Below are 23,999 nucleotides of genomic sequence, written 5' to 3'. Positions count from 1 at the left end.
ACATGGTGGCTCACAACCATCCGTAATAGGGTCTGGTGCCCTCTTCTGGCCTGCAGGCATACACACAGACAGAACACTGTATACATAATAAATAAATAAATAAAATATTTAAAAAAAAAAAAAAGAAAAGAAAAATCCTCCACATTATCCCCGCTGCTTGGGTGTTAGTGAATTCCAGGTGTAGTCTATGATTACCTGCCCAGCTCCCTCAATGTAGACAGTGTATTTAATCGGCTCTCCCATTACTCTGTCGTCATCCCCTACTCTCAGGGATTGCCTTTATCTACTCTTCTACTTTTGTGCCTTTGGGGGCAGTAGCCATCGACTTTCCTTAGGGCTGCTTCTGTGAGCAAGGCTGAGGGGGGTATTTACAGTAGTATGGACCCTTAGCAGTGGCCCCTTTTCCCCCAGTAACCTTTAACTGCCAATAGCTTCTTAGGTGGGTTGAGGCTCTGTGGAGTCCCTCAGCTCCTAGCAACTGTTAACTGCTTACAAAATCCTCAGGGAAGGGTGTGGCCCTGTAAGCTCCTACCTTTTATAACAGAATGTTGACAGGCCCAGTCTTGTGCTGTGAGCTCTTGAGTGAAGTGGCCACGTCACGTCTGCAACATTCCTCCCCTTCATCCTGGCTGAGCGTGGAGCGTGCTGGTCCGCCTCTCCATCCCTGGTTCTGTGTTCTTATGCTGCAGTGTAAGCAATTGCTAATAAAGTATTCCACATCTAAACATACCCACACCCTGTCAGAGAGACTAACGCTTTTTGTGTAGAGTTCCTTCTTCTCAGCTGACTCGTTTGTGTTGTGTTGACAAAAACCGATGCCTTTTCAATAAAATTGGTTTACTGTTTGTCACAGTCAGTGCTATATTCTACCTGGTCAATTGCATTAAGAGCAGCAATGAAAACAAACATTTTAAGTTGTATGATTGAAGAAAAGTGTGTGTGTGTTTGTGTGCACATATGTGGAGATCAGAGACCAGTTTCTTTCTGTCACTCCTTGCTTTATCTGAGGTGAGGCTTCCCACCGAATCGAGTTGACTTTTGGCTAGAGCGGATTGGATTACAGAGACTGACTGCACTCAGCTCTCTATGTGAAGGCTGGGGGTCTGAACTTGGGTCCTTCACTCACTGAGCCATCTCCCCAGCCTGGAAGTTCACAGTTTAGGCTTCTCTTTGGTACAGAGAAACAAATTCGCAAACATAAAGTCATATTGGGATAAAATTCTGTGGTAAAAACGGAAAGTGATCTGGAAGAAAAAAGAACGTAAAATTCAGTTTAGTGGATTTCTTTACTGGTTTCTTTAAACAAGTGGAAAACGCATCTCTCATGTCTGTATGAAAATATATCTGCAGGTTTGGCATCTCAGGCTTTTCCCTTCAAAAGTCTTGTACTGAAATAGAGATTTGGGCCATCATTTTGTTTTTGGACAGGGTCTCTACACAGCTCTGGCTGTCCTGGAACTCAGTAGACCAGGCTGGCCTCCAACTTGAGAGATCTACCTGCCTCTGTCTTACAAGTGCTGGGTTTAAAGGTGAGCATCATCTTTTGGATTTTTGCTTAAAATGACCTCTTTCTTGTCCTATTGGTCAAGCTTCAATCGCATCTCACCCCCCAAAAAAACAGTTTTATTTCTTTATCGGGCCAACTAAGAGTAGGCCATGTGTGTGCCCACATGTATGCATGCCGTCTCAGATATGTACCTCCTTGGGGTGACCTTTTCGCCTTTGCTTTGATTTTTGTTTTTTAATCATTTGGTCCATACCTGTCGCTATTATAGTTAGGTGCTATCCTATTCACTGGTTTCTTCATGCAGAAGGCACATTGAAATTTTGTGTTTCTAGTAACAGTCCTAAATGCAGAGTTTGCATGTAGAGAGGCCTGATATTTGTGGGCTTTGTCAGATCTTTATAGACAACATCATTGTTGTTGGCTCTCAGTGTAGTGATATACTCCTGTATTCCCAGCGTGGAGGAGGCAGCGGCAGAAGCATCATTGCAAGTTCAAGGCACAGTTGGGCTACATAGTAAGTTCTTATTTATATGACTGGACCTTGTCTGAGAAAAAAAATAGGGTGCAAACAACTACTTTGTAAATGATAAAATTTATTCTAATTAAGTAATTGGTCAAGTTCAAGTAGATAGTTCATAAGTAGCCGCAGAGCATGAGAGCTGAACCTAGACCTGGTTGAGATTTTCGTTCTTTCTAGCTTTTAAACTTTTAACGTTTTAGATCATGCTTTCTTGTAAAAGGCTAAAAATTGGGATGTTTCAACTACTTGGATTTCTGTTAAGTGCAAGGAGGTAGGTGTGCTCTTTGCATGGACAGCAAGACTGGCTTTTGTGACTTTGTTTTTATACAGAGAAGTACTCCATTGTTAGTATAAATATTCTTGTTATTCCTTTGCTTCGTCATCTTCTTTCCTGGGTTTAAAATTATAACAAACTACTTTTCTCATGCTCCAGAATTAGAAGAATATATGTGTTTAATTTAACTTACCTGGAAGTAGTTTTCAATGGGCTTTGAGATGTGAATGGCTAGATTCCTATTAGGAGTCCATTCTGTTTGAGTAGGACATTTGTAGGTCTGATTGGACTCAAATTCATGACCCTCCTGCCTCAGCCTCTTAAGTTCAGGGATCACCAGGGCTGTACATTACATAGTAAGTATGAGGACAGTATGCCTTATACTGTCTCAAAAAAAGAAAGAAAGAAACAGAAAAGAGGTTAATGGATAGTAGCTTATATTACTTTTGTCTGGCAATCTTTCTTTTTAATTGAAAATAGTCCTGCCCAATTTTAATTAGCTGGGAATAGTTGGTTAGATTTAGGGCTGGCATTTTTGTTTCATTATTTTTTTGCTTATTTCCTACTTTTTCTTTTGGATTGGCTACTTTCTTTTTTTAAAAAAAAATGGAACGCTTAATGAATTTGCATGTCATCCTTGAGCAGGGGCCATGCTAATCTTCTCTGTATCGTTCCAGTTTTAATATATATGCTGCTGAAGCGAGCACGGGTGACCACTTTGTGCTCCATTTTAGTCCTCTTTCCCTCTGGTTATACCTTTTTGTATGTGTTAAAGGTTAGTTCCAGAATTGTGATTTTAATTTGTGTTACCATCTATTTAACGTGAATGTACTAGGGTGAAAATGGCTCAGTGCTTGCCTTCTTGTATGACTGAGGCCTTACATTCAGCTTTCAGCACTGCTGCCAAGCTTGACAGCCTGCATTTCATACAGCATCCACATGGTGGAAGGAGAGCACTGACTGTCACACATATCCAAGGAAATAAGTGTTTAAAGTGTAAGTTTAATGTACTGCTTCAAAAGACTGTGGAGACCTTTTCACAGACCAGTCCTGTGTATTGACCCTTACAATCTGATGCTGTTTCATTTAAAGATACCCTGTCATCCTTCAGGGTATATGTGATGCAGGAATTTTTTTCCAGCAGTGATAGGTTTTAAACATTTTTAGTGATGTTTTCATATGTATGCATTACATTTGATATTTAATATACACATATATCATTGTTGTTTGTATTGCTATAGGATTTATTTTTATTTTTTTAGTTTCTTTTTGTTTGTTTTGGTTTTTTGAGACACGGTTTCTCTGAGTAGTCCTGCCGTGTTATAGACCAGGCCAGCCTTGAATCAGAGATCTGCCTATCTCTGTCTTCCACGTGCTGGGATTAAAGGTGTATACCACCATGCCCGGCCTTGTTGATTATTTGTAAGTTTCTCATTATAACTGGTGGCAGGCATTTGCACGGTAGGCTAGGTAAGACAAACTACAGTCATCTGTAGTAAGGTTTTATGGCCTTCAGTGGGATGAAATCTACAGTTACAGTAAGTCCAATCGAGGACAGTGTAAAAGCAGGTTTGGTGGTGACAGCTCAGCATGCTGAGACACGAGGACCCTGAGATTAGGGGCACGTGGGCACGTGTAAAGGGGGTGGACTTCTAAATAGACCAGGGAAGGTAACTCACAATGACTCCATGACTCCTGACTGAGGCAGCAATACTAGAACTAGAAAAATGAGCCTCTTACTCCAGACTGGAGCCTCATTTTTGTGTAGAATATCATCCATAATTGATAGAAGGGTGACAAGTTAGGAACAGACATGGTTTTCCTCTCGTCTTAAGAGTGTGTTTTTCAGATGTGGTTGGTAAACAGGCTAAATTAGTGAGGATACTTATTATACATAGATATCTCTAGGCCACCTTCTAGACCTGCATAAACAATTTCTGAGTCTTTGATAAATCTCCACACTGTCTTAAACACAGCAGTGTGTTTAACAGTAGCTCCCCTGCTCTCTCCCTTTTATGATCCAGTCATGTTTATCTTTAAGGTGAACACATGTGAGACGATGAAACAGTTTGGTCATAGTCGTAGAGTTCTAGAGCCCACATGAAGGTGCCTGATGAGATCACGCTAGTGCAGCAGCCTTACATTGTGAAAGAGAAAACTGACGGCAAGTGAGTGTCCAGTAGCTTTGTAGCCTTTAGTTCATAATGCATAAGGTAGTTTATGAATTATAGGTTAGAAATTAGGTAAAAATTTTCTGCACTAATTATGTACATGGTTTAGTGTTGTTTTCTTAAACCTATTTTGAAGTCCCTGTTCTTTTAATAGATATATTTAGGCCTTTCACAATTAATGTTCCCAGTTATAATATGGCTGGGTTTAAATTTCTTCTGACTTTTTTTCTACCTATGGATCCTATCTCTATTTTACTCCCTTTATCTTTTCCCCCTCCCTTCATTTGTGTTGTTTATGGACTTTATTTTTTTATTCACCTTTGATTTTAAAAGTAATGGTTGCTTTCAAGTTTTTAATCTGGGTGTGTTTTATTACAGCTGTGACTGATGTCATGTAGTATCTCTTCATGCGGAAGTTTGCAGAAACATGCTCTATGCTTTTCTAGTCTTCTGACTTGTATGTTTGTGTATATATTATACTGCTTATTACTCATTTTACTGTATATATTTTTGCTTTACCTTTCAAAGCTAATAGCCATTTATTTATTTATTTTTGGTTTTTCGAGACAGGGTTTTTGTGTGGCCATAGCTGTCCTAGAACTTGCTCTGTAGACCAGGTTGGCCTCAAACTCACAGAGATCCATCTGCCACTGCCTCCTGAGTGCTGGATTAAAGGTGTGGGCCACCACCACCCGGCTTAGCCTTTTTCTTTACACCGTTTCTGATACTCCTTATTCCTTTGTGTAGATGTAGGTTCTCGTCCTCTACTGAATGTCTGCTGACGTCACCCTTTGCATGTCTGCAGAAGCCTGTAGTTGAAAGGTTTCTGGTTGGGTATGGAGTGCTAGACTGACCTTACTTTCTTTTTCAAAAAAGAGTTCTATTTATCTTTTTATCTATTTATGTTTTGTCTGCATGTATATATGTGCACCACGTGTATGCAGTACTGGCAGAGTCCAGAAGAGAGCATCAGATTACCTGTAACTGGAGTTAGAAGCTAACATGGTCTCTGTAAGAGCAGCAAGTGCTCTTAAACACTCAGTCATTTCTCCAGCCCCTGATCTTTGTCGGGACTTTAAAGTTGCTGCTCTACTGACTTCTATAGAAGCCTATGGAAGTCTTGTTCTGTTTTATATGTAAAATGAGTCAGCTCTAGTGTAAAAGGTTCTGTGACTGGTGTTAAGCAGTTTTATTGTAGATAGGTGCATTTTTCTTTATGGTTTTTCAAATAGCATTGATTCATTGACTCCTTTGGGCCTATGCATTAATAGTTTTCATCAAATTGAGTTTTTGTGGGGTTCATCATTTCTTCAAATATTATATTCCCCTTCCTTTGCAGACTTCACATGTATGCATATTAGAATGCCTGACATTTTCCTATGGCTGAGTGATACTCTATTCTGCTATTTTGTTCCTTCCCTCTCACCCCCAGGGTTTCTCTGTGTAGCTTTGGAGCCTGTCCTGGAACTCACTCTGGTAGACCAGGCTGGCCTTGAACTCACAGAGATCTGCCGGCTTCTGCCCCCTGAGTGCTGGTATTAAAGGCTTGTGCCACCACTGTCTGGCTTTTGTTTCAAATTTTTAATGCTATTTCTTCATGTTCCCTGTTCATTTGTTTTATATAATCTGTTGATCAAACCTAGTGAATTTTTTTCCTTCACTCGAAAGCCAGGGGCTTTTGAGTATTTATACTCCTTCCCTCCTGCGCCGTCCTGATGCTTCTAGGTGTGCACTGCAGGCCGTCCATGTGCTCTTCGCAGCTGCAGTACAGTTAGATTGTGTCTGTGTCCTTGTCTACTAGTCCTGCTGTCTTGATTAATTGAGTCTGGTGCTGCTGTTGAATTTGTCTGTTTACACTTTGTTTCCATATCCTGTTGTTTTTGTTGTTGTATACTATGTCGGGGACTAGCCTCGACAAAAATACCTTTCTCCAAAATAAGGGCCTGGAGATTTAGATACATAGTAAAGAATATAACGATGCGAATGAAAATAATAAAACAGAGAAACATATAGGATAGTATCGGGAGGGAATTCCAGTGAGTACTGAAAATTTGCCCATGTTTAATTTCCAACTACTTAAAATACTCTGACCCCAAAAGGTAAGAGTAGGACCAAAGACTGCACTAACATGATACGGGAAATGAACATGCTAATTGAAAGTCACGGACTACATTCACAGTTAAACATTCTGTAGCTAGAACCAAACAAGTCACACTTGTACCCTAAACCAAAACATTCTGTAGGCAAACCACTCCCTGGGTAGAATCTCAAGTTTTCTCCATAAAGGGAACTGGAACTTACTTGGATTCTTAGACTCTTGTTTGAGGTAGGAACAGATCTTCTCTATTCCTGTAGCACAAGGTCTACAATTAGCACACCTGTTGACAGTAGCAGGTTCTCCCTTTGTGCTGTGACAACAAGCAGCCTCCTTACTACAGAACTCTCTGCTCAACACCTAGGTGGGGCCTTTGAGGTAGAAGCACAAGAGCCTTGTAAGTTCCTACTCTCTGACCTTTGGTCTCTGTGGCGGGCTTCTCGACCGGCAAGGAAGAATGACCACCACATCAGGATTCTACTCAGAACACGCTTTACTGGAGTGCCCTTGATTGATTTGATTGATGGGGAGCAGGAAACGAGAGGGCAGGAAAACGAGGGAGAGGAAGAGAAGGGCAGGGAGCGAAGGGGAGAGACAGCAGGAAGCGAAGGGACAGGGCGAGAGAGAGAGCATAAAGGGAAGGGGTGAAGGGCACTTGGGCAGCTGCTTAAATAGGGAATTGGCACACGGGTCGCCCTGTGATTGGCTGCCACCAACAGCTGACACCAGACCGCATCGGGATAGGCTCAAGGATCCTCATCCACCGTGCATGCGGGAAGCGAGGGCTGTGCAGCTCTCAAAGGCGTAGCCAAATATGGAGTTGTTTATTTCCAACAAGACAGGATGTCGGCGCCATCTTGTAATGGCGATCCTGTCCGGCTCACTACAGGTCTCCTAGAAATAGGCTCATATTTCGGGCCTCCGCAATACTAGACATCGAAGGTGTTGCCCTTGAGGGCCACGTCTGTTTTTGCAGTCGCTTCTGTCACTGTGGGAATCGCACTTCAGAGCCTGACCCTTGCTTGAGCACGAGAGCAGCCCTCGGTGTCAGACTTGGCTCCTCCGAGGCTGCTTGTGATCCTGTGTGGGTCGGGGTTATTTTTTCACTATAGTGATGGAGACATGGACTTTTTGATAGAGATCTGTCCCCCCTGATCTCATAGTTATTCCTTGGACCCTTACATGTATGTAGTTCCAGTGTTCATCTAAAGACTCAGTGGACCTTCTGAAATGGATGTGTGATGGTTCAGGGGCTGAGGCAGAATTGTGAGTGTGGAGAGTCCAAGTGAACCTGTTTTAGAAACTCAGGAGGAAGGGGACCAACCCTCTGAAGCCCTCCCCTAAGATGTTTAGTCCTGCAAAGTTTGCAGCTTTGGCCTCCCTGGATTATCAACTCAATCTGCCAGGATGTTTGAGGATCTGCCTGGTGTGGCGAGACCTGTTTTTCCAGGCAGTCGACTGGCAGAATGGGGCTAATCTCCTTTGTTTCATTAACCACCTAGTTTATGAGAATAAATTTGGTCATTGTTATCATCTTTCCTAGAAGTGGAAGGGCATGTTTAAGTGGTTTACTTTTTTTTTTTAAGAAAAGATTTTTACTTTAACAAGTTAAAATAGTCTTCTGTATTCACTTTAATAGTATTCCATGGGAATATTATTTAGCGAGTTTTGCAGGATAGGCCCATGCTGCACACTCATTTAAGGCATTTAAAAATCCTTTTTAAATAAGCAATAACATTGGGGGGATTTGATTGGGAAGTCAATCTTTTGTATTATTAAAGTAATATCTAGGAGAAGTTTTTATAAGATTTTCCTTTTAACTAGATATATGTGTATATATGTATGTATGCATGTATATGAATGAGATGGAAAGGCAGTGTCAGGCACTGATAAGAAAAGGCAATTACTAGAGCAAGGGGCATAAAGTAAGAATAGGAAAAAAAATTGCTGTGACCTGGGGTAGATACCTCTAACTCTAGTGCTTGGGAGCTTGAGTCAGGAGGATTGCATGAGTTTGAGGCTAGCCTAAGCTATGCTGTGAGTCCCAGGTCAGACTGGCTGCATAGTGAGATCCTGTCAACAGACAAACAGTGTCAGTTCTTAGGGTTTTGGAAATGCCCTGGAACCTATTAGATGGAATTAGCGCCAGGCTTCCCTGCCAGCCTCATTCTGTTGGCCACTCCTGAACTTTAACCTATGTTTCATGTGTAACCGTGTTCCAGTTCTTTCCTTTCCTTTTATGTGTACAGGTGTTTTGCCTGCATCACATGTCTGGTATGACAGTGGCCAGCAGAGGGCGTCAGGTCTCCTGGGACTGCAGTGCAGACAGCTGAGCTACCACAGTAGTGCCGGGAAGTGAGCCTGTACCCTCTGGAAGAGCAGCAGTGGCTAGGAAACCACCGAGCCCTCTCTCCAGTCCCTCTTCTTTCCTTTTTCCTTCATCATGACAGGATCTTCCTGTGCATCCTAGGGTGGCCTGCTGCTTAGTACATAGCCTGTGTAGGCTTCAAACTCGGTGTGATCTCCTGCTTCCGAGTGCTGTGATTACGTGTGCACCACCATACCCAGCTTCTCTTAACTATTAAAAAGAAAAATTAAAACAAAATATAAAATTTTAAAGTATTTTTGCTGGACATGGTGGCACAGACTCCCAGCACTCAAGAAGCAGAGATGGTGGATCTCTGAGTTCTAGGCTGACCAGGACTACATCGGAAGACCCTGTGCGCTAATTTGCTTCCTATTTCTGTGATAAACACCATGGCCAAAAGCATTTGTTCATTCATTCATTAATTCGTTTCTCTGTTTACCTATGTATTTATTATGGCTGAAGGGTTTATTTAGCTTACATATCCTGATCACGGTCCGTCTTTGGAATTGGGGGTGGCGCTCAAGTAGGAGCAGAGCACCACCCATGAAGGGAAGCTGCTTGCCAACAACTCGCTCTCGGGTCCGTATTCAGCTTCTTTTTCTACATCTCCCAAGAACACCTGGCCAGGGTTGGCACCCATCATGGTGCCCACAGAGTTGCCCACAGGACAAGTCTGATGGCGACAGTTCCTCACTTGACATTCCCTCTTCCCAAATAACACTGCTGTGTCACACCAGCACACCCTTCCCAGTTCACACTGCTGTGTCACACCAGCACACCCTTCCCAGTTCACACTGCTGTGTCACACCAGCACACCCTTCCCAGTTCACACTGCTGTGTCACACCAGCACACCCTTCCCAGTTCACACTGCTGTGTCACACCAGCACACCCTTCCCAGTTCACACTGCTGTGTCACACCAGCACACCCTTCCCAGTTCACACTGCTGTGTCACACCAGCACACCCTTCCCAGTTCACACTGCTGTGTCACACCAGCACACCCTTCCCAGTTCACACTGCTGTGTCACACCAGCACATCCTGCTCAAGCAGCAGCAGCGCTCACTTTGCCCGTGACTGTTGGTCCAGTTGGTTGTTCACAGCCGCAGTTCTGGAGAGCACGTCTGAATAGCCTCACTTCCCTAGGCCCCTTCCTCCTCCGTCATCAGACAGTGGAGAAATGCCCTTGTCAGGTGGCCTGAGTGTGGCGAACTCAGCAATCATGGACATCTCCCACTCCTACCTTCCTCTCTGGGTGCGCAGAACTCCTTAGTCCTCCCTCTGAACTCTTGGCTCAGTCTTCCCCTCCAACTGCTGTGGCAGATCTGCCTTGGGCTGTGTACATACGTGTAACCATACTGATTGTCTTAACAGACTCTTCTCAACAGAATGTCAGTTCTTAGAAAGCAAGCATTTTCATGACTGCTTCCCCAACACAAGTCAAGTAGTTGACACAGTAGTATTTAATATTTGTTTAATGAATATAAACGCTAATTATAGTTTTTAGTTCTTTTCCAGTAAGTGAAGTCAGACACTTTTCAGCTTTAGTGTCTTTATTATAGAATTGACTAAGTCAGTGTTTGCTTTTTCACAAGCTATTCTCACTGAGCATGTAATTTACATATTTATTTGTTTGTTTTTAAATTTTTTGAGTCAGGATCTCACTCTGTAGCCCTGGCTGTCCTGGACCCCACTCTGTAGACCAGGCTGGCCTAGAATTCACAGAGATCTATCTGCCCCAGCCTCCCAAATTTGGGATTAAAGGCATATGTCACCCACCTGCTAAACATGTAAATTCTTGATACTGAGTTTGTGTCACCACTGGCTGTATGCTGCTGGGGGCTGTTAGAAATGTGGGTGGAGGAGGACAGCGGCTAGCGCTGGGCTGATCTGAAGATGTCTTACAGTTCTCTGTACTGCTCCGGAAACACACACTGCTCCAGCAGGCAGGGTGTGTTCCCGTTCAGTGTTATAAAGAGTGTTTGTGATGTCTCTGCTAGTTGGTGTGGATGACTGCAGCTCAGAGTCTGACGTGATTATTCTACCTTCAGCCCTGGACTTCGTCTCACAAGATGAAATGTTGACACCGCTGGGGAGGCTGGACAAGTATGCTGCAAGTGAGAACGTGTTTAACAGGTGTGTGTTCTTCGTTAGCATGTAAGGGAAGAGAGGGGCTCGCCTCAGTAAGGATATAAATTATCCATCCCAGAGGAAGTGCCAGGTGGCAGTTAGTGTCCCCAAGTTTACAGCTTGATCTCTATTGTTCATTGTCCTTTACTGCTTTTTGTTTGTTGTTGGGCTAATTTTGTTATTCATTTAATTGCTTGTTAGGGAGCGTGTTGCTCCTTCACCCAATGACATGACGCACTTTGTGTGTGCCAGGGCCCAGAACACAGCAGAGACCGAGAGCTAGAGCCTGCCTGCCGCACTCTGCTGAGGCTGAGTCTCTGCAGCAGATTTTCACTGTATATTAAAAAAAAAAAACAACTCATGCTAGTAAATATAACATTTACTATAATGAAGAATGAATATATTTTACTGTTAACTGTGATAAGAGGATAATTGAAATGAAAATTCAGTGACTACAAATTTCCCTAATTATTTAGATAAAGGTTTAATAAGCTGATAATAATCTTACTTGTAAAATCGGTACAATTTTTGCTACCTAGGAAATTACGAGTTTAGTATGTGACTTGCAATAAGAAAAGCTGTCTTTATGAAACATAAGGTTTCTGTATTTTAAACTTCTATTATGTATCGAAAGCATTGAACTCCATGGATTTCTTTCTGTGTAGACAAATGGTAGCCCGGAGTCTGCTGGATACGCTGAGGGAAGTCTGCGATGATGAAGGAGACTGTGTTGCTGTCTTGGAAAGAATTGGCAGATTAGCGGATGACTCGGGTATGTGTCCACACAGAGAACAGGAGTGTGTTGTTACTTCTAACCCTGTTGGAGAGATTACCATGGTAAGAGAGTTCTTTTAAGATTTCCTGAGACTTGGCAAGTGACCCACACCTGTAATCCCAGCACTCTGGAAAACCTTGAGTTCAGAGCTGCCCTTTACTACATCGGGAGACCCTATCTCAGAAAAAAAAATTTTTTTTTAAAGAAATTATTAAACCCACTAGTCATAGGGGGGGAAAATCAGTTTATAGTGCCACCATGTCGTCTTCTAGTCATTATTTGTATGATGAAAATTGGCTTGTTAAAGACGGGAGAGTTCTCTTAGGAAAGAGGTAAACCTAAGTGCGGCATGGCGGTTCATAAGGAAGGGGGACTTGATGTGAACATTAGATAATAATGATGTGATGTTACTTAAGAGCTTTTGATTGTGGTAAAATGAACACAATGTAGAGTATGACATTTTAAGACAAGTGTGTGTGGTATGTGCCTGCAAAGGCCAGAGGAGGAGACCAGCTGTCCTGCCGTGTGACTCTGCCTTACTCCCTTGAGACAGGTTTCTCACTGGACCTGGAGCTTTCTGTGTGGCCAGGATCTGCCTGTCTCCTCTCCTCTGGGTGCTGGGCCGCAGGGTCACACCACTTTGCCGGGAGTGCTGATGGTTGGTGGTCTGGGGCCCATGTCTGCACAGCAGGCACTCACCCTTCCAGCTGTCTCCCCAGCCCCAGTAGCAAGTTTTAAGTACATATTTATACTTGAATTTACAAGTAATCCAAAAATAAATGTGAAAAATCTCTTTTTCCTTAAGTCTTTATTAAAATGTTTTTAATTTCTCACAAACTCTTTGGCTTCTCAACAAGACTCATTTTTTAAATGAACTAATCATTTAATAAACTTAAAGTTTTAAGGTAAAAATTTTAATTGTTTTTTTCAGAGTGGAAAGAATATTTCTAAGTGTACTATTTTATCTTTTCATACAATTGTTCTTGTGTTTGCTTACTCTGAAGTGGCCTTAGAAAGGTCTAGTAAACTATCATTTTGTAGTTTTTGTTTAAGTTCTTTAGTCACGTGACAGGTGTGTTAGATTTGTTGGGCTGACACAGTGCAGGAGGGAGAGGGCATATCTGAGGAAACCAAGGGTAGAAGCCAGAAAAGTTGAAGATGGCAGTCTCGGTCACAGGTGTGTGGGTGGAGGCCATGAAGGCTGGTTTATAACAGGTGAGCAGTGTGAACTGGCTCAGGAGATGTGGGGACAGGAAGACTAATTGAGAGGTCATACTGATTGTTACAAAGATGAATTGTTGGACAAAAAATGAAGTGCCTGGAGCCATTTCTAAAGTGACTTCCAGGAGTGAGAGCTGGGCACGCTTAGCTTGACTCTTGAGTTTCCCTGGTTGGCTAGCCTGACTGTGTCAGAGAAAGAGGCTGTGCGGAGCTGCAGGGGCTTCCTGTGGAGAAATTAGCTCGTCTGGTTTTGTCTCTGTTTCTTCCTTTTAAAAGCGCTCTCCATGTAGAGCTCTAGTTTTATTGTGCTGTGTTTTGGTGCAAATGGATTCTACTCAAATTTGCCATTTTTCTTGAATTTGAGGGTATCTGTCAGGAAATTTCAACCATTAATTTTTTGAGTATTGTTTTTCCTCTACCTTTAAATCTTTAGTTTGGTTGTGTATCTGTGTGTATATTTAGATTTCATGATTTCCAGTTGGTCTTGAACTTGCTATGTAACTGAGAATAATCTTGATCTTGAAAAAAAATATAATTAAAAAATTTGGTTTATTCTTTTGATCCTGAATTTCTGATCCTCCTACCTTAACCTCCCAGGTGCAGGGATTACAGGCTTGTTCTCTGCCATGTTCAGTTTTCTGCAGCGCTGAGCACTGGCCTGGGGTTTGGTACATGCTAGATAAGCGTTCCACATGTGCTGCAGCCCCAGCTGCTGAGCACTGGGCCTGGGGTTTGGTACATGCTAGATAAGCGTTCCACATGTGCTGCAGCCCCAGCTGCTGAGCACTGGGCCTGGGGTTTGGTACATGCTAGATAAGCGTTCCACATGTGCTGCAGCCCCAGCTGAGTAGATGTTTTTAACATGGTTGAGAATGTGGAGCTGTTAAACAAGTGTATAATAATAAATAGATCTCCATTACTTTCCACTGCTTTTCCTTTTCAGTCTGGTTTTCAGTGGGCATTTTGATAGTTTCTCTCGGCAAAGTGCTTGCTGCAGAAGTCCAGCCTGCCTCCTGATCTTGAGGGTGTTTTTTTTGTCGCTGTTAACGACACTTTTGTTTCAGGGACTTCAGGTTCTCTATGTCATGGTCTTGCTTTCTTGCCCCATGGTGTTCTTTCCTTGGTTATGTCTCCTGATGTGTCTTTGAAGTAAAATAGTTGAAGTTTTTCAGCCCTGTCTAGTTGCTGAAGTCTTGGTATCCAATCCTTCTGTTGGGGTTTAATCTTTTTACTGCCAAGGGCTCATTTTCATGTCTCTTAGGGTCTGTGAGTCCCTGGGAATTTTGTGTTTGCCCCCGTCTTGATAATGAGTGCCCCACAGTGACTTGGAGATGTTAACAATGGCAGTGGTTTCATGTCGATGTCATGGTGTGTCGAGTGTGGGTGTGTATTTTTTGTGAGTATGGGGTTTGGCTATGTTGGATATGTAAGGTTGGAACTCTATCCAGTCTAGATATTTATCTGGCTTTCAGAAATACATGGAAAATATTTTTTTTGTTGTTTTTGTTTTGGGTTTTTTTTTTTTTTGCTGCTGTTGCTACTTTTTTTTAAAGATTTATTTTATTTTATTATTTTTTTTTAAAGATTTATTTATTTATTATGTATTCAGTGTTCTGCCTGCATGTATGCCTGCAGGCCAGAAGAAGGCACCGCATCTCATTACAGATGGTTGTGAGCACATGTGGTTGCTGGGAATTGAACTCAGGACCTTTGAAAGAGCAGGCAAAGCTCTTAACCACTGAGCCATCTCTCCAGCCCCTAAAAGATTTATTTTAAATGTAAACAGTGTTCTTTCTGCCTGCGTGTATGCCTACAGGCCAGAAGAGGGCACCAGATCTCATTACAGATGGCTGTGAGCCACCATGTGGTTGCTGGGAATTGAACTCAGGACCTTTGGAAGAGTAGCCAGTCCTCTTAACTGTCGAGCCATCTCTTCAGTCCATGCTGGTGCTCTCTTAATACTGAATATAACACACAGCTACAGGACATGAGTAAGTGTACAAACCTTACCACATTCACACAATAAAGATCCAACCGTATGATTAGAAATCAAGTGAGTGTTATCCCCCCTAAAAGTCAGCTCTGTTCTGACTCCTGAATGAATAGTGGTCAAATAGTTTGTCTCTTCAGACTTAATGTAGTTACTTTGTCTGGCATACCCATGTGGCTGTGTGTATGGTGTATTAATAGTCAGATACATAGTATGCTTATGCTGTATGTATAGTTTATTACTAATCAGATACATAGTATGCCTGTGCTGTATGTCTGGTGTATTAATAGTCAGATACGTGGTATGCCTGTGCTGTGTGTATGGTTTATTACTAATCAGATACATGGTATGCCTGTGCTGTGTGTATGGTTTATTACTAATCAGATACATGGCATGCCTGTGCTGTGTATGGCTTATTACTAATCAGATACATAGTATGCTATGCGGCACCTTCCTTACTGCTTGCAGCTTCAGGCTACTGACACTGTTGTTAGCAGCGGGGCAGTCATGTGGAACCACAAGCACAAATATTTTTGTGGGTGCATGCTCAGAAAGGAGTCACAAGGTTATAGGATATGCAGAGATTATTATCCGTGACAGATCTGCTATTGCAGTTGCCATTCTCACAAGCAGCGTGTATGAGTTCCTGTGATAAACATAACATCTTCAGATACTTTAGACATTACCACAGAGGCACGGGATGGGTCTGTCGTGGTGTGGTGTTGTGGAGCTAATGTAGGCTTCTCCAGTGACCTGTGAAATGAGCATGCTTATTGGCTCTTGGACATCTTCATTTTTTAAAATATTTGTTCTGATCTCTCCCTTTTAAATTGCCAGTTATTTTCCTTAGAGTTTTTTCACAAGGAGTCTTCACGCTACGCGAGCCTGCCATGGTTGATGCTCTTCTCTACCGTGTCTCTGCACTTGTGTACTAGAGTCTCTGGCACGGCTTTGTTCCCTTCTGCTCCGTCCTACCACATAGCTCCGGCTGTCCTGGGACGTGCTCTGTAGACTCAACTGTCCCCAAACTCTCAGAGGTCACCTACTAGATCTGCTCAGATTAAGGGTGTGTACCACCAGGCCCATCTAGGATTCTTTTCTTTTACAGGCAATATTGTTTGTATCGTCTTTGAGAAATTTCTCCACCTCAAAGTCTTAACTATTTTCATGTATTATCTAATGTAAACCCTTTATTGTTTTTGCTTTTGACATTCATCTTTATAGTCCACATATAACTTTTGTTTTGTTTTGTTTTTGTTTTTTGTTTTTCGAGACAGGGTTTCTCTGTGGCTTTGGAGCCTGTCCTGGAACTAGCTCTGTAGACCAGGCTGGTCTCGAACTCACAGAGATCCGCCTGCCTCTGCCTCCCGAGTGCTGGGATTAAAGGCATGCGCCACCATCGCCCGGCCACATATAACTTTGAAAAATTGACAAATAAAGGATTTGTGTGTGTGTGTGTGTATGTGTGTATGAGAAGAGATCTGGTCAGTTGTTCTCATCAACTTAGACCATGAGACCCAATATGGACAAGTTCAACAGAACTGCCATATACGGGCTGTCCATGCATGCTTCAGCATTGCCAGGGCATAAATTTCATTCATTCATTTATGTTACATGATGAATATTCCTAGAACTATTTCTTACATATTTTTTTTGTTGTTTTTCTTTTGTTTTAATTTATTTATTTATTAAAGATTTCTGTCTCTTCCCCGCCACCGCCTCCCATTTCCCCCCCTCCCCCAATTAAGTCCCCCCCCCCCCCCGGCCCGAAAAGCAATCAGGGTTCCCTGTCCTGTGGGAAGTCCAAGGAACCCCCACCTCCATCCAGGTCTAGTAAGTTGAGCATCCAAACTGCCTAGGCTCCCACAAAGCCAGTGCGTGCAGTAGGATCAGAAACCCATTGCCATTGTTCTTGAGTTCTCAGTAGTCCTCATTGTCCGCTATGTTCAGAGAGTCCGGTTTTATCCCAGGCTTTTCCAGACCCAGGCCAGCTGGTCTTGGTGAGTTCCCAGTAGAACATCCCCATTGTCTCAGTGTGTGGGTGCACCCCTCGCGGTCCTGAGTTCTTTGCTCGTGCTCCCTCTCCTTCTGCTCCTGATTTGGACCTTGAGATTTCTGTCCGGTGCTCCAATGTGGCTCTCTGTCTCTGTCTCCTTTCATCGCTTGCTGAAGGTTAATATTCAGGAGGATGCCTATATGTTTTTCTTTGGGTTCTCCTTATTTAGCTTCTCTAGGATCACTAATTATATAGGCTCAATGTCCTTGGTTTATGGCTAGAAACCAAATATGAGTGAGTACATCCCATGTTCCTCTTTTTGGGTCTGGCTTACCTCACTCAGGATAGTGTTTTCTATTTCCATCCATTTGCATGCAAAATTCAAGAAGTCCTTGTTTTTTATTGCTGAGTAGTACTCTAATATGTATAAATTCCATACTTTCTTCATCCATTCTTCCATTGAAGGGCATCTAGGTTGTTTCCAGGTTCTGGCTCTCACAAACAATGCTGCTATGAACATCGTAGAGCATATACTTTTGTTGTATGATAAGGCCTCTCTTGGGTATATTCCCATGAGTGGTATTGCTGGGTCCAGGGGTAAGTTGATCTTCTTACATATTTTTAAACATGATTCTAGATTTATTTTTTAAGGGTATGTGAGTGTGTGTTTGCCTGAGTGTATATATGTGCATCGTGTGTGCAGGGGCCCACAGATGTCAGAAGAAGCTGTCAGATCCCCTGAAACTAGAGTTACAGGCAGTTGTGAGCCACCATGTGAGTGCTGGGAAGCAACCCAGGTCCTCTGCAAAAGCAGTAAGCACTCTTTGCTCCAGAGCCGTCTCTCCAGCCTTTCTGTGGGCTTTACTGGAAAGGCTTTCTCCTTCCCTCCTGTAATAACTGACTTATCTCTGTGTGCATGATCTGTCTCGAGTTTACTTCTGCTCCCTTTGTCTGTTTGCCTAAGCATAGCTCTAAAGAAAGGAAAGTTTCTGATTTCTTAACTAAAATTGCGTCTGTGACTCCTTTTACTTTACAAATATGTGGGAGCAATTAACTCATTGTTAACTTCGTAAATGGAGTCTGTGAAGGGAAGTGTAAACCTCTATGTCTGTGTTTTAAAATTTGAATTTTATTCAAGAGAAGTCCTCTCACATTACAAAATATAATAAAACTCCAAATGTGGTTTGTTGCTAGGATCCTTGCATTTTTAACTGAAGGCTAGATGAACTTCTTTTGAGTCTGGAGTCCACTAGAGCACCGTCACCTCAGGTCTATGCGATTGAGGCCGTGATCCTCAGGTCTCCTGCGATGGTGGTCACTGTCTCTTTCAGCCACATGCTTGTTCTCAAGTTTGCGATTTGTTTCTTACATCCCTTCATCAGTGACAGGAATATATTTGACTGTTAATACTTTTTCCTAGGCTGTTTTACCTTTTTACTAATGTGATACCTGTTGTCTATAATGATGTTTTTGCACAGTAAAATGAGTTGTTTTAGGTCTAGTTATAAATCTTTCATAGATGGCACTATGAGGAGGAGCCAGTGGTCCTTATAACTGGTCCTAGGCGGTTCTTAAAGTCTCTGATAGTATTGACATAGTTTACAAATACTTTCTTGCCATATAAGTGATAGAAATACCACGTAAGGTATTTAACCCCCAGCTCAGTGTGACTCATTGTAAGGCTTGGTAAATGTACTCATTACCCAGTGCACATTGTGACTGAAAGGAGGATGATTGGGAGTGATGTCCTCCTTTTATTTAAGGAGAGAACTGCAGGGTTAGAGAATGTGATCAGTTCTTACCGTGCTGGTTCCTAAGTCACCTCCAGCCCAGACAGAGCAGTTGTCTCCACAAAAGGATGTGTTTGTTCATGTTGCTATTATTTCAATAGAACCAACTGTGAGAGCAGAGCTGATGGAACAAGTGCCACATATTGCACTGTTTTGTCAAGAGAACCGGCCTTCGATACCATATGCTTTTTCCAAATACTTACTACCAATTGTGGTTAGATATCTCGCAGATCAGAATAACCAGGTAAGAGTCTCATTTACTTGTTCTTAAAGGAACTTTGTGTAGCATAATATATGCAGAATGGCCTAACCCTAAGTGATACAACTGGAATATTTTTTAGGATCTAACTTTATGATTGTGTTTTCTAGAAGTGACTACTTGTCTTAGATTAAGGCATGCTTGTTAGAGCCCCCAGTGCTATCATAAAGGGTGCCGTTTACCAGTCTTCCCAGTGCCCCACTGTCCCTGTTTGCCAAGCTCTGACTCTATAAGAATTGAAGGGAATACCCACAAATGTCTACTAACTAGGTTTTGTAAGTTATGGAATTCTACATTGTGTTTAGAAGCATTTACCTTTACAAAAATTATGTTGTAGAGTTTCTTTGTTTGGTTTGTCTTGGTATTTTGAATCAGGGTTTCTCTGTATAGTCCTGGCTGTCCTAGAACTCGGAGACCCACCTGCCTCTGCCTCCCGAGTGCTGCGACTAAAGGCGTGCTCCACTACCGCCAGGCTGTTGTAGCACTTTTATGAAGTCATGTCTGTGACTTGTTTATACTGTGGGGTTTCTCTTGGCAGGTGAGGAAAACCAGTCAGGCAGCTTTGCTGGCTCTGTTGGAGCAGGAGCTGATTGAGCGATTTGATGTGGAGACCAAGGTGTGCCCTGTTCTCATAGAGCTGACTGCTCCAGATAGCAATGATGACGTGAAGACAGAGGCTGTGGCTGTAAGTCTATCTCTTCATTTAGGCAAACCTAGAGTAAGGCTTGAAAACTTAGTAATAGATGTTGTCGTTCAGATCTGTGGTTCCTGTTAGCAAGATAGAAAAGTCCTAAATTAAACGAGGGCTTTATTCACATTTCATTGTTACTTGGCGTTGTTCTTATACCTATAACGCTGGTCTTTTGTTGATATAAAAAAATTGTAACAAGTTGCCAGTGTTCCCAGGTCATTCATGAGAACAGAAATGATCTCTAGTTTCTGTCCCTTGAAGAATTCCCTTTTCATTATTTTTTAGAGACTCACTATCAATTAATAATCAGTTTAGGTGCTTTTTTTCTTGGTATTATTTTTATTGATGTGAAACTCAGAAAATTAATCATTTAAAGTATAGTGTTTCATTCATTTTAGTACAATCACAATATATGATCATCGCCCATACCTAGCTCCAAAACACTTGCTTTTAATTTCAGAAATTCCTCAGTAAAGAAAATCAGTTCAGGCATAATGCTGGTTATAGTAAGGAGAACCTAGCCTAGAAACGTAGCTCTATTGTTCAGCACTGGTAAGAAGCCTATGGTTTCCCCACCCACATCTGCTTTACGTTTGTTTTAGGAAAACAATAATGCTAATATGTTGCCTAGACCAGTGAGCAGACTGGACTTCAGATCTTCAGCTGTGCTTCTGGAAACACAAAGCTGGCTGTGCGAGTTGGGGGTTGTAGGTTCTGCTGCAGTCAGGTGAAGCTGGGGTTGGTAGGGATCACGTTGAACCTTCAGGTCAGTTAGGGAGCATTACCAGCCTAACAACCCGTGAACATGACAGAGCTTGAAACTTATTTAAGTATTTGGTTATACTAAAGTTATGTTTGTAATTTTTAATAGAAAGTAGATTTCATATTTTAACGTTGTAAATGATGTGTTCTTAAAACATCTAGGTCATTGATATTTTATAGAACTATAATCCCTTTTTAGTCTGATGTAGATATCCTGCAACTTTTTTTTTCCCTCAAGACACGGTTTCTCTGTGTGGCCTTAGCTGTCCTGGAGCTAGCTCTGTAGACCAGGCTGGCCTCAAATTCAGAGATCCGCCTGCCTCTGCCTCCCAAGTGCAGGGATCAAAGGTGTGCACCACCACCACCACCCAGTGATACCCTACAACTTTCTTAAATCTGTTTATTTATTCTGGTGACTTCTTTGTAGACTGATTGGAGTTTTCTTTGCAGACAATCTTGCCATACTTGACTAAAGAGTTTCTTTTCGATCTTTGTGCCTTCCACTTGTTGTCAGTTTGCACAGTCTGGGACTAGATGTATTTGGAAAATGCCAACGGGCATCATGTTTCCTTCTGTGCTAACTTACAGTAGGAGCTAATTTTCAGTAACGATAACTCTTGCTTCATGCACTATTAGCTGAAAAAAATCTGTGTATTAGGACTGTGTCCTGAGTCCAGACTCTGCAGAGGCAGGCTCTGCCTGCCACGTCAGCTTGAGTTAACTACATTCTGAGTCGACAGTGTCTGCTGTGGAGCTTTTCCTCAGTAACATAGCTGTACTCAGTCCTCTTCTTAGACACAAGCGCGCCTTTCTACAGGCTACTCTTTTTATTGGTGGTGGTGACTTTTGTTTTTTTTGAGACCTGGTTTCTCTTGTTTAGCCCTAGCTGTCCTGGAACTCCCTTTTTATATCAGGCTGGCCTTGAATTCACAGTCTACCTGTCTCTACTCTCCAATGTTAGGATTAAAGATAGAATTTTCTTTTTCTTTTCTTTTTTTTTTTTTTGAGACAGGGTTTCTCTTTGTACCTTAGGAGCCTGTCCTGGAACTTGCTCTGTAGACCAGGCTGGCCTCGAACTCACAGAGATGTGCCTTCCTCTGCCTTCCGAGTGCTGGGACTAAAGGCATGCGCCACCACCGTCCAGCCCTTTTCCTTATTTCTTACTTTCAAAGTTATTACCAAAGTGATTAGGTCATTAAATAATAATTAAGTAATAGAAAAATAAAATGGAATTTTTTCTAGATTTAGTACATTTGCTGTATATTAATTAATATATATTTCTTTAAATTATTTCATTTATCTTAAAAGGCCTTAGATGTTTTCAATGTGAATTTCTTTCTCACTTATTTTAGATAATGTGCAAGATGGCTCCCATGGTTGGGAAGGACATTACAGAGCGTCTCATCCTCCCTAGGTTCTGTGAGATGTGCTGTGACTGTAGAATGTTTCACGTTCGGAAGGTGTGTTTGCATCCTGTTTTGGTCCTCTAATGTGATGATGATGGAGTTTAATAGACTGTTTTAAAGGAACTCTACATGTGATACTGAAGTGTTAGTAATGGTTTTGTTACAGGTCTGTGCTGCCAATTTCGGAGATATTTGCAGTGTGGTTGGCCAGCAAGCTACAGAGGAAATGTTGGTAAGTATCTCAGATGTTGAAGAACAGACAATGCATTACAGAGTAGCAGAGAGTTTATTAACATGGCCCCATGAGTACAAAATGGAATGATGTTTGTAAATTTAGTACTTTAAGTTTCTGCAAGGTGGCATTTGAAATGTTTTGATGATGATTCATTAAAAATTAAAACGTGTGAGAAACACATGCACAGTTAGCTTCCCCATTTCAACTTAATAAAGTCTAACTTACTCAACGGAATCTTTGGTCTTTCACTAGTTAAGTTGTACCAGTTCATATGTGTAGGATTTGCAGATGGCTCAGATGTGGGCTCTTGGGGTGTCAAGTCGTTAGTCGGTGCTTTTGCATTTCTAGGGTGAATTCATTAAAACTTTCTGAGTACTTTTATTAAACACATTTTCTACTTTTAAAGAATATCCAACATTTAAAATAGAAAATGGAAGGTAGCTGCAGTCACTTTCTGTTTGTGCTCACATAGCTGCCCAGGTTTTTCCAGCTGTGCGCTGATAACGTGTGGGGAGTGCGAAAGGCCTGTGCTGAGTGCTTCATGGCTGTCTCCTGTGCGACGTGCCAAGAGATCCGGCGGACCAAGCTGTCGGCGCTGTTCATTAACTTGATCAGTGATCCTTCACGCTGGGTAACGTGCTTTTCTTTAAACATTTTGAGTCCATTTCAAACTAAATAGGATTTTTTTAAAAAAAAAACTTGTTTTAATAGTTTATTCTCTTGTATGTCTATGTATGTTTTGCCTGCATGTATGTATACCACATGTGTGTTTGGGGCCCATAGAGGCTAGAACCTCTACGTCAGATCCCCTGGAATAGGAGTTACAGTCAGTTGTGAACCACCACGTGGGTGCTAGGAATTGAACCCAGGTCCTTTAAAGAACAGTCAATACTCTTAACCACTGAGCCATCTCTCTAACTCCATGTTTTAAAATTAAGAAATAATTTAAAATGTCAGGTGGTGGCAGCGTGTGCCTTTAATTCCATCACTTGGGAGACAGCACCAGATGGTTCTCTGAATTTGAGTAAGTTCCAGGATAGCCAGAGCTACGCAGAGAAACCCTGTCTCCAATTGCCCCCTGCCCCCGAACCCAGAATTTACAATATATGTGATTCATACATGTAAGAGAAGATAATGGAAGGTTATTAAAGGTTGTCTTTTTGGTACTTGGAGAGTATTTTTTTTTTTTTTGCAAATACAAATCACGTTAATTTAGCTCGATGTTTAATACTCACTGGCTTTTTTCTTTCTTTTTAAAAATTTTTTTTCATTTTTATATGCTTTGGTATTTGGAGTCAGAAACACTAGAACTTGAGTTACAGACTGTTGTTAGCTGCCATGCGGGTGTGGGGAATTGAACCTAAGTCCTCTGAAAGAGCAGCCAGTGCTCTTAACCACTGAGCCATCTCTCCCCCACCCCTTTTAATGCTTATTTTTACTAGACACTGAGTGTATCCATCTTTAATCTCAGTACTCAAGAGGTAGAAGCAGGTAGTTGCAGGCCAGCCTTGGTCTACATAATTAATTCTATGCCTGCCAAAACTACATCCGTAGTAAGTGTGTCTGTCTGTGTGTGTATACCCCGTATGTGCTCTTGGGGTAAAAGGGAGTGTTGGATTCTCTAAATCTAGAGTCGCAGAGTTTGTCTGCCTCGTTATGGCTAACCGTCTCCCCTCTTTGAAAGTGCTGAGTGTACTTTCTGTTTGACAGTCTCGCTTCTTTTCACTTTTGTTTTTGAAGCTTACAAGAAGACTTTTTAAGGATATGATCTATTTGTGTTTAGTAATAGTCTGTCTTATTCACACTCTCAT

At 42.0% G+C, this 23,999-nt stretch overlaps 1 protein-coding gene and 1 non-coding gene across 5 annotated transcripts in view; one reads left to right on the top strand and one right to left on the bottom strand.

Annotated features, from left to right (window-relative positions):
- Window positions 1-23,999, top strand: part of Ppp4r1 (protein phosphatase 4 regulatory subunit 1) — a 57,066-nt gene that overhangs the window by 9,726 nt on the left and 23,341 nt on the right. For 2 of the 4 annotated variants that reach the window (XM_075951445.1, XM_075951446.1), the window contains exons 3-9: window positions 10,985-11,069; window positions 11,729-11,835; window positions 18,937-19,079; window positions 19,633-19,779; window positions 21,900-22,007; window positions 22,120-22,185; window positions 22,661-22,819. In XM_075951445.1, coding sequence (XP_075807560.1) covers window positions 10,985-11,069; window positions 11,729-11,835; window positions 18,937-19,079; window positions 19,633-19,779; window positions 21,900-22,007; window positions 22,120-22,185; window positions 22,661-22,819 — 815 coding nt within the window. Of the gene's footprint in view, window positions 1-10,933; window positions 11,070-11,728; window positions 11,901-18,936; window positions 19,080-19,632; window positions 19,780-21,899; window positions 22,008-22,119; window positions 22,186-22,660; window positions 22,820-23,999 lie in introns of those variants that run through there. The other 2 variants (XM_075951448.1, XM_075951447.1) reach the window with 2 other exon arrangements.
- Window positions 2,902-3,008, bottom strand: LOC142837230 (U6 spliceosomal RNA). Its single transcript, XR_012908220.1, has one exon. It is a non-coding gene; the product is annotated as a U6 spliceosomal RNA (small nuclear RNA).

Source organism: Microtus pennsylvanicus, chromosome 17, assembly GCF_037038515.1.
Source record: "Microtus pennsylvanicus isolate mMicPen1 chromosome 17, mMicPen1.hap1, whole genome shotgun sequence".
NCBI lineage: Eukaryota > Metazoa > Chordata > Mammalia > Rodentia > Cricetidae > Microtus > Microtus pennsylvanicus.
Note: the sequence above shows the minus strand (reverse complement) of the source record. Positions and strands in the feature narration are given on the sequence as shown.